This window comes from Aquila chrysaetos, chromosome 4 (genome assembly GCF_900496995.4).
Source record: "Aquila chrysaetos chrysaetos chromosome 4, bAquChr1.4, whole genome shotgun sequence".
Classification (NCBI taxonomy): Eukaryota; Metazoa; Chordata; class Aves; order Accipitriformes; family Accipitridae; genus Aquila; species Aquila chrysaetos.
Genome location: NC_044007.1, coordinates 22,857,618 through 22,873,732, shown reverse-complemented (window position 1 = coordinate 22,873,732; position 16,115 = coordinate 22,857,618). Strand labels below are relative to the sequence as shown.

At 36.2% G+C, this 16,115-nt stretch overlaps 1 protein-coding gene across 18 annotated transcripts in view; it reads right to left on the bottom strand.

Annotated features, from left to right (window-relative positions):
* Positions 1-16,115, bottom strand: part of UBR5 (ubiquitin protein ligase E3 component n-recognin 5) — a 94,745-nt gene that overhangs the window by 10,987 nt on the left and 67,643 nt on the right. For 12 of the 18 annotated variants that reach the window (XM_041122906.1, XM_041122911.1, XM_041122916.1 and 9 more), the window contains 20 exons: positions 15,811-15,908; positions 14,794-14,942; positions 14,267-14,358; positions 13,175-13,321; positions 12,961-13,079; positions 12,745-12,871; positions 12,515-12,644; positions 12,133-12,293; positions 11,359-11,598; positions 10,992-11,115; positions 10,146-10,257; positions 8,870-9,001; positions 7,702-7,959; positions 7,076-7,344; positions 4,689-4,900; positions 4,068-4,298; positions 2,144-2,217; positions 1,380-1,552; positions 1,167-1,301; positions 377-597 (listed from right to left, as the gene is read on the bottom strand). In XM_041122906.1, coding sequence (XP_040978840.1) covers positions 377-597; positions 1,167-1,301; positions 1,380-1,552; positions 2,144-2,217; positions 4,068-4,298; positions 4,689-4,900; positions 7,076-7,344; positions 7,702-7,959; positions 8,870-9,001; positions 10,146-10,257; positions 10,992-11,115; positions 11,359-11,598; positions 12,133-12,293; positions 12,515-12,644; positions 12,745-12,871; positions 12,961-13,079; positions 13,175-13,321; positions 14,267-14,358; positions 14,794-14,942; positions 15,811-15,908 — 3,204 coding nt within the window. The remainder of the gene's footprint in view (positions 1-376; positions 598-1,166; positions 1,302-1,379; positions 1,553-2,143; positions 2,218-4,067; positions 4,299-4,688; positions 4,901-7,075; positions 7,345-7,701; positions 7,960-8,869; positions 9,002-10,145; positions 10,258-10,991; positions 11,116-11,358; positions 11,599-12,132; positions 12,294-12,514; positions 12,645-12,744; positions 12,872-12,960; positions 13,080-13,174; positions 13,322-14,266; positions 14,359-14,793; positions 14,943-15,810; positions 15,909-16,115) is intronic. The other 6 variants (XM_030011226.2, XM_030011231.2, XM_030011229.2 and 3 more) reach the window with 2 other exon arrangements.

The window sequence follows — 16,115 nt, the reverse complement described above, 5'->3', positions numbered from 1 at the left end:
GACCTTAAATTTAAAAAAAAAAAAAAAAAAAAAAAAAATCTATAATTCCAAGAGAGGGGCAGATCAATCCCTAACTGCATAAAGCATGGTCAGTATCACCAGACACAGATGGCAAGCTGTCAATTCCAATTTTTAAACTTAGCTACCCAGGACACCATAGTAGGTCTGTAGCAGGAATTCAGGTAGTAAAGGACTTTCACTACAGTTTGCACAGACCTCTTTGAAGACTGTTCAATTGTTCATTTTAAAAGCTACCGAACACAAACTACAAACTAAAGCAAGCTACCCATTTTAGTTTAAAAAGACTTTTCAGAGTCCCAAATATCCTTTTACCAGTTCAGTAATATTTCATAGAGTAATTTTTAACTCAAACTACCTGAAAGATGTGAGAGGTGGCCCTTCACTTTCTGTCAATCCTATCTCTGCCAACAAGCTGCTTTTCAGTTGTGCTGCAAGATCATGAGCTGAAGGTCCTGGCTTTGAACTCTCAGATTCTTCTGTAGGCACGTTTTGTTCCTCCCCTTCCTTCTTTTGCCGATTTTGCATGCTCATAACATTTTTTAAGTTGGCTGCATAGGACATTTTAGTTGGAAGAACCTAAACAAGAAGTAAAATTTAATTGCACTTTCAAAGCAGTCTAGAAGGCTTTTTCAGGAGATATATGTATATATATATGTATGTAATTTTTAAACCACACAAAAGCGTTCACTGTAATTCACCTGTTAAAACACAATAACCTCAATCATTTTGACAAATACAAAAAAAAAAAACATTTTCCCACTTCATGTTTGCATTTCATACGCTTGCCACTTAATGCTCAGTCTGTAGGCAAGTCAAATCTACTGGGCTATAGGGAGATTTAGTTCTTCTTATCACAACTCATTATATACTTGGCATTTCAAAATTAACTCAGGATTGTACTGCAGCCTTTAAAACTATTGCCTGAAGTCTGCTATAAATCAGTAATCATAAAAGATCCTGCATTTTAAAAAAATTAAGCATACTTTTCATAAAAAGTCCAAGTTTTCACACTTACTGGGCCTTTAAGTTATCATTCTGAAAGCAACTTAAATTCTCTCTGAAAACATTAAAGTGTCTTTTTAAGGAATGAAGGTACTTAGCTTAAATTACCCTATTGTTTAAAATAATAAAACCTTCAAATATACCTCAAGGCAGTTTCTATCCACTGTAACTTCCATTAAGCATTTCCCGCTGTTGGCAGAAGATGAATATAGACCCTGACTTGGTCGGCCAAACAGATCTTCCTTGCGAGCATTTGGCTGAAAATTAACAAAAGCATTCTGGGTAAATAATATACTTCAGTTAGAAATGAAAAAGCAAACTGCAGTTTTCTTCCAGAACACCATCTCTGATGTCACCTGTAATAGATGGGGCTGGTCTGCCAGCGGGATGGCCTCTGCCAGAGGAACCTCAAAAGGATTGGGTGGAATGCAGCCGAGGAACGTCATAGAGTCTGATCGTCTGAAAAATGGATGGTTTTGGCCAGTCTCTGCTGGGAGGGAGTCATCATCTTTGTCGTTGAGTGTAGCACCTAAATATCAGAGAAGATTTCAATTCAATTTTCACAGTTACAAAAGCAAAGGATTTAAAATACCAAAAATTAATACACTTCCCTCTTGGCTATCTGACTGGAGGAGCATCTCTACAAATTTAATACTTCTACAGGATGCTTCCACAAATCCCATATTTTTATAAAGTTGCTTAGCCATCGCTTTTATTCTTTTTACTGTAACAAACTTTACTGAACATGCTCTCCTACACTATATGTACTTAGTATAGAGTATACCTTCTACCATTTTCAGCAGCAGTTTCATCAGATCAAAAAAAATCGGTTTAACTCTGATTCAAATTTTAAATTCTGTCATTGTGTAGAATGATAATTAAGAGCACAAATTCTGCAGTTTAGTGAGAAAGGAGACAAAAAGAGGGCCTCGAAATGAGAACAGGCAATGGCAGAAGAAATTTGATAAAGTAACAATGGTAAGAAAATCTTACTAAAAGCCAACTTTAATGTAACATACACAAGTAACAAAATTTATTCAGTCTCAGCTAGCTAAAGGGGAAAAAACACTAAGAAAGTGTCGCATTTTGGCATATTGTAGAAGCGTTTCTGTATACTAACTTTGATTGGTGTCATCATCATTTTCATGTTCTGAATCTTCGTTGTCAAGACCAAGTTCCAAAAGTTCCCGAGTTCTTAAAAAAAAAAAAAAAAAGAAAAAAAAGAAAAAAAAAGAAAAAAGAAAAAAAAAGGAAAAGTCAATCCTCTTGAAGAAAAAATTAGGCAAAACATTTACATCTGTAGCAATCAATAAGAGTGTAACAAGTAAATGTACTTAAGAGCTATACATAACAAGAACAAACTCACTCTAAAATCAAAGTACAAATTACATACTCACTACATTACTCGCACAGTTACCCTTATAGCCATTCAGCCACCTACCAGGTTTGATCTGAAAAGTTACAGCTTCAGACAATGATGGGTATGCTTGTTTTTAAAGACTTTGTCAATATAAAAAAACTAGGAACCCTGCATTAGTGGAAGTAATATGTAAGTGAATACTATTCTAATAATTACTGGTGTAGAATATGCTTAGTCCTATAAAAATAATGTCAATGATCATGTTTCAGAAGATAAGTCTGCAAGCTGCATATTAAAGAAATGGATTTCACTGTATTATAAAAAGGATCAAGAACTCTGATTAGTCATTAGTGGCAGTTTGTGCATTGTGAAATATGTTCTGAAACTAGATGAAGATTGATAAAATTCCCATTTCATACAGGCTACCAAAATGTCATCTAACAGAAGCAACTGAATGAATTTGAACCACTCACCTTTAATTGAAAAGGTCTAGGCCTTCATAGTTTATAAGCATTTCATGGGAATTTTGCAATTCTTTGATGACCAGTTATTTGACAGATTTCAATATGTGAATTTTGGGGGACAAAGCAGATTCCAGATGTATGTTATTGTATGGAAAAGGCTTAAAGCCACAGCTCTAACTACTCAAGTTAGCCAGCACAAAAATTCAATCAGTTACGGTATTAAATTATCCCTACTTGTGAGGAAACTACTGTTGACAACATCATCCTCTGGTACACATTTTGAGGTCATAACAACTCTTACATTACCGAGATATATTGAACATAACATTGGAACTAAAGCAGCAGTCCCAACATATATCTATAATATTGATACCTTGTATTTTGCAGTTACTAAATTCATAGAGAAAAGAAAAAGTTAAGTTCAACCTGTGATATTGAAAATTAGAGGCAGGAAGGGGCAAAGATTTGCATTTATTTAACTGCTGACTAAGACTGTTCGGGTACATTACCTCAAAACTTAGTAAGAAATGGGAACAGATGGTATAGACTACCAACATGTGGACATTTCTATGATCATTAACTGCCATTTCAAATCAAAGAACATTTCTTAAAAAAAAAAGTCTTATAACATTTTAAAATAAGTAATAAATGCACCTTGTAAAATGCTATAGTTGAAATAGCAGGGATTTTCAACTTAAGGACATTTTCAGCTATTAATTTCTCTACCATGCTTTAAATCATCAGGTAAATCTCAAATATCCACAACCAAATGGAAAACAGAACTACTAAGCCTATCATACCAGACTTTGACATTTTCTCCCATGTCATTATTAACATGTTTGACAGAATTCTAAATAAGTTGTTATCATGTTAAATGTGAGGAGCAGATTGCATTTTTCAGCTGAGAAATAGTCCAGAGTACATCTTTTAGAGGCACTGCCATGGAGTTAAAAATCAAACTCAAGTTTCAGTGGCAAGAAAACCTTTTACAGCAATCAGCATAAAAAGATTTGAACAGAATACTGCAACAGGCTTATCAATCAAACATACATACATTATACACCATTATATATATATTTTTATAACATGCATGTTACTATACACACACAGAGATACATAGATATATGTATGAGTTGCTGAGTAACAACACCAATGACTGAAACAAAAGGGCATACACCATTTCTGCAAAAGTTTTTGTTTCTATGAGTCAGCCTCAATACCTTTTCCGTTCCAGCTGAGGAGTATCCAATGTTGTCTGTTGATTCATTGCTTTAATCCAATAAATAAGGGCTTGAAAAACGTATGCTACATGCTTTAGTGAACAGACATCTAAAACAGGAAGAACATCTGAGTGCTCATCATTGTGAGAACGCATCAAAGACAGTGCGTAGTTCAGGAAATCACCACGGGCTGACATCATTCCCTGACGAGCACTGAGTAAAGTAGCACGTCTAGTGAAAGAAAAGCATTGAATACAGAGAGATTAGGTATCACAATAGAATGCATCCTTTACATATTAGTGTCTATATTTGAGATATGGATGTAAAAACTCAAAAAAAGCCCCACAAAACCAGTGTGATAATAAGAGCAACAATCATAGTTTCGTGCTTTACTATAAGCAGCTCAGGTCCAGTACATTGTAAACAGTTGATACTTGAGATGAATCTAGTACATCAGAATAAACGAAATAGCAGCAACAACACAGGAAGCCAACTTAAATCAAACCAGTAACTACACTGCTGCATTACAGAAAGAAGATTCCTAAAATGTCAGTGAACAAGGAGATTTGACTATAAAACTGGTAATTCATATCACATGCAGTAATCAAACTATTTTCATACCTTCTTCCCTCAAGTGTTCTTAAGCTAGCTTCCTCACGGGCTGTCATCCTTTCCCTTCTGGCTGAGTTCTGAGAAGCATGGAGAGGATGATTCGGATGCCCAGGATCACCGGCAGATGCTAACGCAGAACCATAACGCAGCTGAGCTTCAGTAGAGTCCATGATACTAACCATCCAATTCCAAGTAGGAATAAGCTTTTCTTCTACGTAATTCTATAGAAAATAGGATTTAATTAAGTTTTGCAAACAATAGAACTAGATGATGAGAATGCAATCTCAACGTAAGCCTCCACCACGGCTTTTACAGTTACATCTGATTCCCTACAAACAAAGAGGCTGTAAAACCACATTCAAGAATGACCAATGAACAGTTTCTAAAAGCTCTATTGAGACTGCTGATTTACTGCAGTGGTATGCAGCTCTCCCTACTTAATACACTGGTGTCTGTAAAGCATTCTCACCATCCCTCTCTCCCTTTTGGGTATCTCTTCTACTCACCTTATGACCACCCAGCATCTCCCAGGTGTGCCTATTTTAGGGATTTTGGTCCATTTCCTGACTTTCTAGTAGCTTTAACAGCCCTCATCCTGCTATGGCATTCACCAGCCAGATCTTTCACCATTCTTCACCCCCTGCAACTTACTCAGTGAAGACAACAAAGTTAAGACCTGCATAGAGAACTATGTCTGCATACAAAGCTCTCCTCCCAGTCCAGTCTTTTCTTCACCTGTTCCCAATACTGGCTCTGGAGCCTGCTTTTCTTGCCATTTGCTAACTCCATTGACCTTGGGTTTTTTTAATCCAACATCAGTCTGCTTTCTTCATTCCTCTACATTCTGGCCTTCAAAAACATTCCTCACACTACAAATGTTCTTGTATCCACTAAACTAACAAAATGCTGTTTCAACCCCATTTCTGTATCCAAATGAAACCTCTGCTGTCAAGCTTTCACATGCTAATACAAATCTCTTGCTGCCTCAGCTGGACAGCTCTCCTGTGCACTCATCTGGCAAAGAGGTAACCTTTGCAAAACAGCTCTACAAAGCAGAGGCAATATTTTCCCACTTAGAATCTCCTGAACAGAAACTGATTTTAGCCCCCTCCATAATAAAACCATGTTCTCTTATTTCTTTCCCTGCACATTTCCCCAAGCATTTGATCCCAAAATATCTTTGTAACGTTCCTCTCCCAAATCAGAAGCCTTTTTCTTCCATTGTACTGTGAAAACAGAGCCATACAAATACTTTTTGGCTCAATTACAAGTAAATATATTGTCATCCGTTTTTCACATTCCAGCACACAGTACTACTAACAGAAAACAGCATCACTTGATTTCTTGGGCTCCCCAAAGCAGCGGTATTATTCTGACAGTTGATTTTTGTACTAAATTCAGTACAGATTTTACTCTATACGCTATGCCCACGATACATACTTTCTGAACACACTGAAGTTCCTCCTGGGTTGTTAAGTCTCTGAAACTTCTTTCTATACAAGCCAGATACCAGTCTTCCCTTTCATGTATTTTCTCTAAAGATGCATTTTACATATACTTTCAAAAACCAACAGAGCACTGTACCAAAAAATATACACGTAACAGGGAAAGGATGATCATGTCCCTGAAAGAAGGGACAGCTAACAGTGCATTTACCTGTACAAATCTTTTATGTCATTTAATTACTTGGCCCTTACTAAGTTTCTTCTTTTATAGACTTAACAGTTCACGTCAAAAAGAACAGGGCAAAAGATCTCTAGTAGAGACCACTAGTATCTCCAAAGCGGTCAATCCTGACTTAACTATTAAGTAGATACCAGTTAGACTTAGTTGGGAAAAAAAAAAAAATCAACTGAAATTCCTGTTTTGAAAGAATATATGTATATGAAATATGAACAACTTAATGGAATTAGTAACTATAGCTACTTCAGCCTACAACATCTCTCATATGAGGAGAGGCTGAGAGAGCTGGGACAGTATAGACTCAAGACACAAACTCAGGAGGATCTTATCAGTGTGTATAAATACCTGACAAAAAGGTATGAAGTACGCAGAGCCAGACTTTTCTCAGTGATATCCAGTGAATGGACAAGAGGCAGCAGGGACAAACTGAAATACTTTGAAAATTCATTTAAACTCAAGAAAAAACTTTTTTACTATGAGACTTGTCGAACACTTAACAGGTTGCCCAGAGCAGTTGTGGAGTCTCCATCCTTGGAGACACTCAAAACCTAACTGGACACAGTCCTGAGCAGCCTTCTCCTGTTGACCTTGCAGGAAATTTGGACTAGACAATCTTCAGAGGTCACTTTCAACCTCAACAGTTCTATGATTTTACCTAAAAAACCCAACTGTACTGAAATTATGTTTCTCTACAGAAATCTGGATGTTCTTACCTGCAAGTTAACTGCATCTTGATAAGTCAGCTTCACTGCAGCTGGGATCTGGGAGTATACTAAATGATTGTACTTGGGAATCAGACCCATCAGATCAGATATCTGCCGTATCACAATACTGTATGCTCTTGCTAAACTGCTTGCAGATGTTAAATAGCTGCTTGCATTGCTGGCTTCAAGTGCTGCAGCTGCTGCTGCAGCACTTGTACTGATGGTACCACTCCGACGTAGGTTTGATGGATCAATGTAAATCAAGCCCGCTGAACTTGCTAAACATAAAAGAAAATTTGACATGAATGAATTTATTTAACCTTTGTGACATATTTTCTGTATGGACTGATATAATGAACATTTCTAGAAATAAGCTTGTAAATATTACTGACATCACAACTGTAACTAGCAAAAAAATACTAGCTACAGTAAGCATACTTGTATCTTCTTAAGAATTACAACAGATCCTTCTTTTTTTTAAATTCAAAACCAAAACTGGAACAGTCAAGATAGGTCAGCACTGTCCATCTAAGACAAATAGGTAAAATTTCACCCTTAAGAGAACAAACAAAAACAGAGGAAGGAAAAAAGCCAGAGTTAATCGACATCCATGCATGCATTTTACACAGACTTGCCTGCTGGTGCTGATGTACTAGAAGGAGCAGTGCTGGTAGTCCTCTGGTTTTGGGTACTACGTACAGCCCATTGCATGGAACGGGGAGCTTGGGCAGCACCATTGGCATGTGAGCTATTTGTGGTTCGTTCCAGAGGCTCATCAAGCATGAACGTCTCCTGCTCTATGTCATCGCTCTGACTGCTGCTGCTATCAGAATCACTGGAATCATTTGATTGAGAGTCATCTTCAGAAAAAAATGCTGGAACACTGCTAGCTCCTGTTGAGGAAAATAAGCAATAAACAGTAACTGACAACTGCACATCTGTGCACATATACATGTATCATGTTAGCATTGTAAACATTTTACATGAGAAGAAACTACATGTACTAAAAAGGTTCAAGTACCTACCCCTACTGAAAATCTTCAGTAAATTATCCTTATAACATTCTGCTAATTTTCCATAGGTTTCATGAATAAGCAGTAAGATTACTTACATTTCAAAAGATAAATTAAGACATAATTTGATTTAAAAATTCTTCACTGATTCTGCCCCCAGGCAATGAATTCTAAAGATTTTGCTTCCAAACTGGACAGTAGAGCAGTTGCTTTCAAAAAGGCTTAAAATGATTGGTCAGGTTTTGTGGGTTTTTTTTAAACCATATCTAACTTCTACACTAAAAATGAGTGAAAACGTTTCATTTCACTTCACAAGAGTGCAAGGTAATCTCTGGCTAACACATGCTGAAGCTCTGTAAGAGCAAAAAAGATAGGCCACATCTTAGCACATGTCCTTGTCCAAGAAGTCTGCATAGTATACCTTACAATTACAGGCAAAGGAAAAGCAAAGGAAAAACAGGAAACGTGGGGAAGGTGGAGGTGGGAGGGAAGAAGCTGGGTGAAGAGAAAAAAAGAAAGAAAGGGAAAATAAGATTACAAGGGAAAAGTATGTCATAATCAGGTAATTCTTGCTCTGTCCAATCTAATCATGAAGTAATTTCTCCAGTATACCTCTGGAGTGCTGGATGCAGTCCAGATGCAAAGGCAAAGAATAGTATTTTTTAGGTGAAGCCAGTTCTGCCCTTGATAAAGCCATATTCAATCACTAACACATTTCTTCTTCCTGTACAACTTAATACTAATACCTAAATTTAAACAGCTAGATTAAACCCAAGATGATGTGGCATACCTGCTTCTGACCCAGCAGTAGCTGCAGTGACAACACTTCTGCGCCCACTAGCATTGTCCTGATTACTGTGGTTACTCTCACTGTCACTTTCTGTTTCAGCAGCAGCTAGCAAATCCAACTCCATATCACTGCCTATAAAAACAATATACAAAACATCTCATGTTTAAAAAAAGAAAAAAATAGAATGACGGTAGTGACTCATATAAGACACATTAAATGAAAGCCAGAGCCTCTTATTACAGCAGAAGTTTATGGATAGGCAGGGAGAGGTCATAAAAGCAGTGCAAACATGCAGCAATAGTTGGAGCATATCTTCTTAATTTCCAGCAGTTAGCAACCCCTGGTCCTCTCACTCTGTACTGCACATATACATTCAACACACACATTGAAAATTAAGACACTAAGGATTCAGAATCATTCACTCAAGCCAACAGACTCCACATCTCTTCATGCACATGTATTAGGACAATTAACCATATGCTGTTTCAAACGAGTATCTAAAGAATACTGAAAAATAATTTAAAAAACCCCACTAATTAAAAAATACAGGTTCTATTCAAGTTTAAGTTTTGAGAACTAAATTTTCTGAATACTCAGCAAGTGGATAAACAAATTTCCTGTACTGTAAATGGGTTGACTGGAAACACAAGGCACAGTCAGAAAGAGAAGAAGATAATTTTTTTTTTAATCATAGCTTTGGGCCATCTAATCCCATACTAATACAAGACAAGTCATATTAATGGCAAGAATTTTCATACATAATAGATTAATTTTGTCTACAAAATATTGAACCATAATTTAATATTTTGTGATTGGTTTGAAAACTAGCTCACCATGATTCAGATCCCTTTAGAGAACACATCTGCCATAACCACTATTCTATTATTAGTCATACAAGAGCTAGGCTATTTTTTTTAGTCCTTCAAGTAGTTTACGCCAACAACATTTTACAGCAGCAAATACGAAAGGCAAAATAGATATTGTTAACCAAGCATATAACAACACTTGGGTTTGGTATTTTTATCCTTTGGTACCTTAGTATTTTCTCCTTGTGCAGAAAGAGAAAAATAAAAACATTCATGTACTTGTCTACTATGAGTTATCTGTAATTTTACTCATCTCCTTTTGTAAGGCGCATAGTCTGAAACCCTTGGATTATCTCTACTCACACAAGTCTCCCAAATCATTATCACTGGTGACTCCACAGGTGCCTTTTTGTTTTGATGCACAGTTTGCTCATCCAAGCAGTAATGTGCATGATGTACATTATACGTACCATCTTCATCATGCTCATCATGCTGTCCTTCTGCTTCAGCATTTTCTTCACCATGTTCTTCCTGTTCATCATGATGGTCTTCTTCACCAGCTACCCCTTCAACCACCTCAACCTGGAAAAAGCATTGTAATTTCATGCTAGAGTACCTTCCATATCAGAGATAACCTGCATATTTTTCAAAAACTCAGTGCAAAATTTGATTTACAAACTAAGAAACAAAAAAACACATCTAAGAAAGATGATCTCACAATTGAATTGATGTGAACAGAAAATGAACTTACAGCCACAGTATTTGTACATGGTTGTACAGTCCATAGTGTTGTGGAAAAAAATCAGGCCCACAAATAAAACACAGCCTTGGACAATAGATTTTAATGCTGAAAGGGTAAAATTGACTATAAAACCTAGAATTAGTTTCTAAATATTGAAGAGCTACCATCCTAATAAAAGACCCTCTAGTTCTCTAATAGAACCTACGTAATAGCAACCATGTACTGAAAGACTTAAAAACTTTTTTAGCAGGGAGTTATTATATATAAACTTATGCTATATTAAGGAAATGACGTGTATTTATTAGTATTCTAAATCATACTGTAATTCTGTCAAATGCAACGCACTTGGTATACTCTGAAATGACTAAATATTGCTGAATACAAAACAACGATTACAAAGCTCTGTTAAAACAAAATGCTTATGGCATGGTAGGACTTCACGAAGTACTACTCAACATCTCTTGCAAATAGGAGGTCTAGATGCATGGATTTCTGGTTCAGATGTTACAGCATGTGCTAACGCATTAGGTGCCATACTGAGAAGAAACACAACATACAAAAAAAGAAAACTGACCTCTTCCACATCTGCTGAAACGATATCATCTTGTTCTTCATCCCTGCCTCGAACTGGTTGTGACTGGCTGATTCGTCTTTGCTGAGGATTCCTTATGATGTAGGATGACTGAGACTGACTAGAACTTAAAAAAAAAAAAAAAAAAAGGCAGATTTGGACCTCTGGACATCACTATAAACCTAAATTACTATAGAAATTACTAAATTACCTAAATTACTATAGAAATCTGAAAGTACTTCCAAAATGCTTCACCAGAATAAGAAGCCTCACCATACTTCTGTTAATGAAAAGCTAACAAAAACCCAAAACAAAACCACCTGTAACAAGTCTTTGAAAAGAACGAATAGTGAGCTTTAGCAAATTTTACCTGCTAGACTGGTCAGATGATGGTCTGGGTGGCAGAGGCTCCACAGAAAACAGTTCTTCACTTCCCTGCATGGCATCTATACTAGTGCTAGCAAGAGTAAAGGGTGCTGTAGGACGTGCAATTCCCATCCTGACTGGAACAATTAGAGATTCTGCTACATTGCACAACTCTTCAACAGCATAGGGCAATAACGCCTGGAATACACGTTTACATTTTCCAATTGGCTGTGGAATAAAATTGCTAGGGGAAAAAAATACGGAAAAATAAAGGTCAAATATGTGTTTCTTTCCAAAAAAGTTTACAGTGATATCAATTTTTTTTTCTCAAAAGGTTAAGACAATTATATTTAACAGATACATACATTTGTGTGTATAGTAACAATATGCACAGCTATAAATACATCAGTTAAAAACATTTGTCATTCCATACTTCGAGACTAAGGCTGGATATCTAAATCTATTACTGACAAACAACCATAGACTTAATTTTAACGTGTTAAACCCTACTTCCAAAAATTCTAACCTTTTAAACAGAAAGGTTCAGCATGAACATATAAGTTTAATAAGCGTTGTATTAAAAAGCTATGTGACATACCAGCAGCTATTGTGCAGTCTTGAGGTTTGCACCTTTCCACACAATGCTGCCTACAGAAGTCAACTTAATTCTGATGTTTCTGTCCACTGGTGATTTTTATCAACTCATTTACTAAGAGAATAAGTATTCAAATAAAAAACCCCAAAACACCACCAGTAACACACACACCTCACCACTTACTTTTTCTTTTTGGAGGAAGCCATTTCCACACTAAGAATGACAAACACCCTTGCCACAGAACGCAGGAATCTCATTGTAACAGCAATAGCTTCTTCTCTGCGCCCTGGCGTATACTTGTTTTGCAATTCCTTTACTAGAGTACCCAGCAAAGTATCTAAGAGCTGTAGAAACAGGTCATTACAACCCAATAATGGCGTGTCATTTAGAAGCATGAAACAAGACAGATTAAGATTCAAAGGGAGAACATAGTCATAACAGTATAAATTTACAAAAACACAACTACAAGTTATTTTCAAATTAGTCTCCAAGCATATCACCTGAGATAAACTATAATATCACAATATTCAGAAAATCTATGTAAAACATGGCTAAGAGTGCTTACCAAAATGTCTGCTGTACACTTGACAATAAGGCAGTGTGTGAAACAGTCCAAGCGAATAGTTCCACTTTGCTGATTAAGGTAAACTTGTTCTTCAGGCAGAAGATGACCTATCCTACTGCTTGCACTAAGACTTGGAAAAAACAAAAAGAAAGGAAATAAATTTTATATAAGTTAACAGGTCTAAAATATCAGATCAAACTTTACATTGACAACTATGCATAAATACACACGGGTCTTTATTTTCCTGAGAGCCAAACATGATCATGGACTTCAGTGCATTCCAGTCCTGCAAAACACGTTCCAAAGCAAGCTGGGCAAAACGAGGAGGTTCTAAATCATGATCAGGCATATCAGAATCTAAAGAGACAAAAAAGCAATATAAGAAAGAGGTACTGAAATATGGAATTTGCCATTTATTTTTACTGAAACTTATTCTCTTATTTTACCTTCAGGATTTGCAGTTTTACGATTACGATCTTCCCTAATTCTAGGTGGTCTGTACTGGCAGTGTTCCACAGTTTGCCTGGCAACTGTCTGTACTAAAAACAGCAGCAGGTGTTCTCCCCTGTAATGAAAAATTGATCAGTGAAGTTCTGATATACCATATACTTAAAAATAATAAAAATTATTCTGCCCTAGTCATTGCAAATATGAACTTGCCTGCTATTTGGCATGGTAACAAGATTTGTGGTGGTAAGCAGGCGGTAAAGGAGATCAAGGCGAGCAGACTTTTGTCCAGCAATTAATGTTTTACACTTGCACTTTTCCCAGCAATCACAGTAGGCTGTTGGAGATGTTCGTTTGAGCCTACAAGAAATAGAAAAGGCAAACTGCAACACGGTTCAGTAATATACCAAATATTTTCTGTGCAGGCTGAGGGTGTTAGTGTACACATTAAGATTCCTGCTAGAGTTTGTTGTTTATTATAGTTGCAAGATGCCAAAACCTAGCTTAAAAGAAATGCAGTTTATATGTGGCAACACTTGACATTTGCTAGTCTTGTTTCCTACGCTCATTTTAAGAGGGCAGTTTCACTATATAGCTTTTCATAGTGCCTTAGTAAAACTCATCCAATATCATTTATTCTTCCCAAAATGGCCCCCAGCCAAGAAAGTTAAGCTGGAAATCCTCATGACATGCAGTAAAATCTCAGTAATTGTTACAATGCTGAGAATATCTTTGTAATTGTATCTGTTAGCTTGTTATAGCTAAGATATTAATGCTGTAACATTTACACCCTGTAACAGTGGCACAAAACATCTGCAGCTTCAAAGCGCTGACCAGGCTGATCAGAGACTTCTTGACTGTTCATTTGACTGCTTGCTCACTTTTCCCTTTATTACAGTTGATCTTAGAGATTAATATGTCCTTTCTGAAAGTTTACAACAATGATCTGTCATCAGGATTCACTGGCTTCAGAAAACTCCTGGAGGCACCCAAAATGAAAACATGGCATTATTTAGATATATTATTCTCAGGATATTAAGCACTTTGAGGGTGTTAGAATTACTCATTTACTCTAAATTCTACAAAGTGAAAAGTATGAGACTGCTTCAGGTTACTCTTTCAATTTTGACCTGTAAAATAAATCCTACAGAGCCGAAGGAAAAGAAGATATTTTAAACATTTTGTTAATCTTCTGTTTGCTAATATCTGAACACTTCAACCAAGGAAAAAATCTATTAACTATCAGTAAACAAATGAAACCACAAAATATTGATTTAAGTATAAGAAACAGAACACAATACTTACTTGCAGTCATGTCCTTTGTGACAGACCCTTGCACATTCTGTGCAACAACAAAGAGACTCCAATAGGCCACATGTTCGGCATTCAAATATATCCTAAAAAGAATTTACCAAAAATATTATGCATAGTTTTCTCCCTACAGCACTTGCAATCTCACAGCATTTCAGGTTACAATAAAACTGCACTTGTTCAAACTGATGCCTTCACTTACAACTCACTCAATTCTAGAAAGTGAAACTTTGTTGTTAGTTAGGATATTCAGTGTTTACAAGGAGCTGTTGCCATCAAAATTTTTGACAAAGCTAGCCAGAGGGGAAAAGCCACACCCATGAACAGCCATATTCTGACCAACACACCCAGCTTTGACAGTACAAAGCAATTAGGGGAGGCAATAACCATACCAGACTTAAAAGTTACAGTAATTAAAACAATACAACTTTAATAATTTAAAAATTATATTAGTAGACTAACACAATAGATGGTTGAAACACATTCCTATTTACTTAAAAATTTAAAAAAAAAAGCCTTACTTGGTTAATATGCTCTGCACCAGTCCATGTAAAACTGCATGTATCATTACAACACAAAACATACAAAGGAGAGTCATCTGGATTTGTACCAGAAGGACAAACCATTCCCATAAACACATCATCTTCTTTTTCGCTGGAAGTTGCTTCAGCTAAAAGAACAATAGAATACCAGTGTTAAAAATGACCCCCCAAAAAACAACAAAAACCCACCAACAGAACCCATACTTGAGACACCTCTGCCATTACAAAGTCCCATACAGAATTAAAAATTTGAATAAAGTCTCTGTCACAATTTTTTGAGAAAGCTTTCTGCTTGTCACATTACAGATATTTCTTATAGAAGCTGCTGCAAACTCCTGACTGAAAAATACAACCACCAACTCTTACCCAGTTCTAAATTCACTGATATTCTAATAATTCAGTGGATCACCATTTTGAAGGATTAAAAAAAATATTGTATGGGCAATATTATTATAAGGAATACACACAGTCCTATAGACCTTGTCACACCACAGTTCTAATCTGCTTAAGTTTCTCCATAACTTCAACTTCACATACTTCTCTTAAACAATTAAATACCAACATCGAAAGAGAGTCACAAAACATATGTTTGTAAAGAAGTCTTTTCAGGAACAGGATCTAGCTGGGCATACTGCTTTATCATACGTTTTTTTCCAATTCAAAGAAAGAAGTTCCTTTGTGCAACTGAAAAACAGTACCTTAATCCACTGATGTTTGTAAAGCAATGAAGTGCTGAAAAGACTATAGAGTACACAAAAGCAATAATATTCATAGAAATCTATCATAATATACACACTACAAAAGAGGAAGATACTCCATAACAGCAAGATTTCCAAAACATGCAGCAGTATACAGTGTTTTGGAAAGATGCGTTTACCACCATCACCAGTTGCTCAAGCACGTGTAATTTCACACACAAAAAAAGCACTGTTAATAATGAATCTGCCATAACTTTAGAAGGAAACCACATGCTAATAATTACTGAAACTGGTGTACCTTTAGCAATTTTCTGTGCAGTTTCTAGAATTGTAATTGCAGCAGGATATGCCCGGCCGCTAACTGCTGACATAAATGGTGTCATGCCTCTTGCATCCCTAGGGGAAAAAAAACAGACAAGTTAAAACACTGAAATTTTTTGTTGTAACAGGAGAGGAAGGAAACAAATATATGAAAAAACTTAGCACTCCTAATCTTGTGCAAACAGAAAAAACAGGGAGTGAATAAGCACTTATTTGTTTTACTTCTGTGAAACAGACCTAATTTTAAGGGATGGCAGGACACAAATACAGCCAATATTCTAA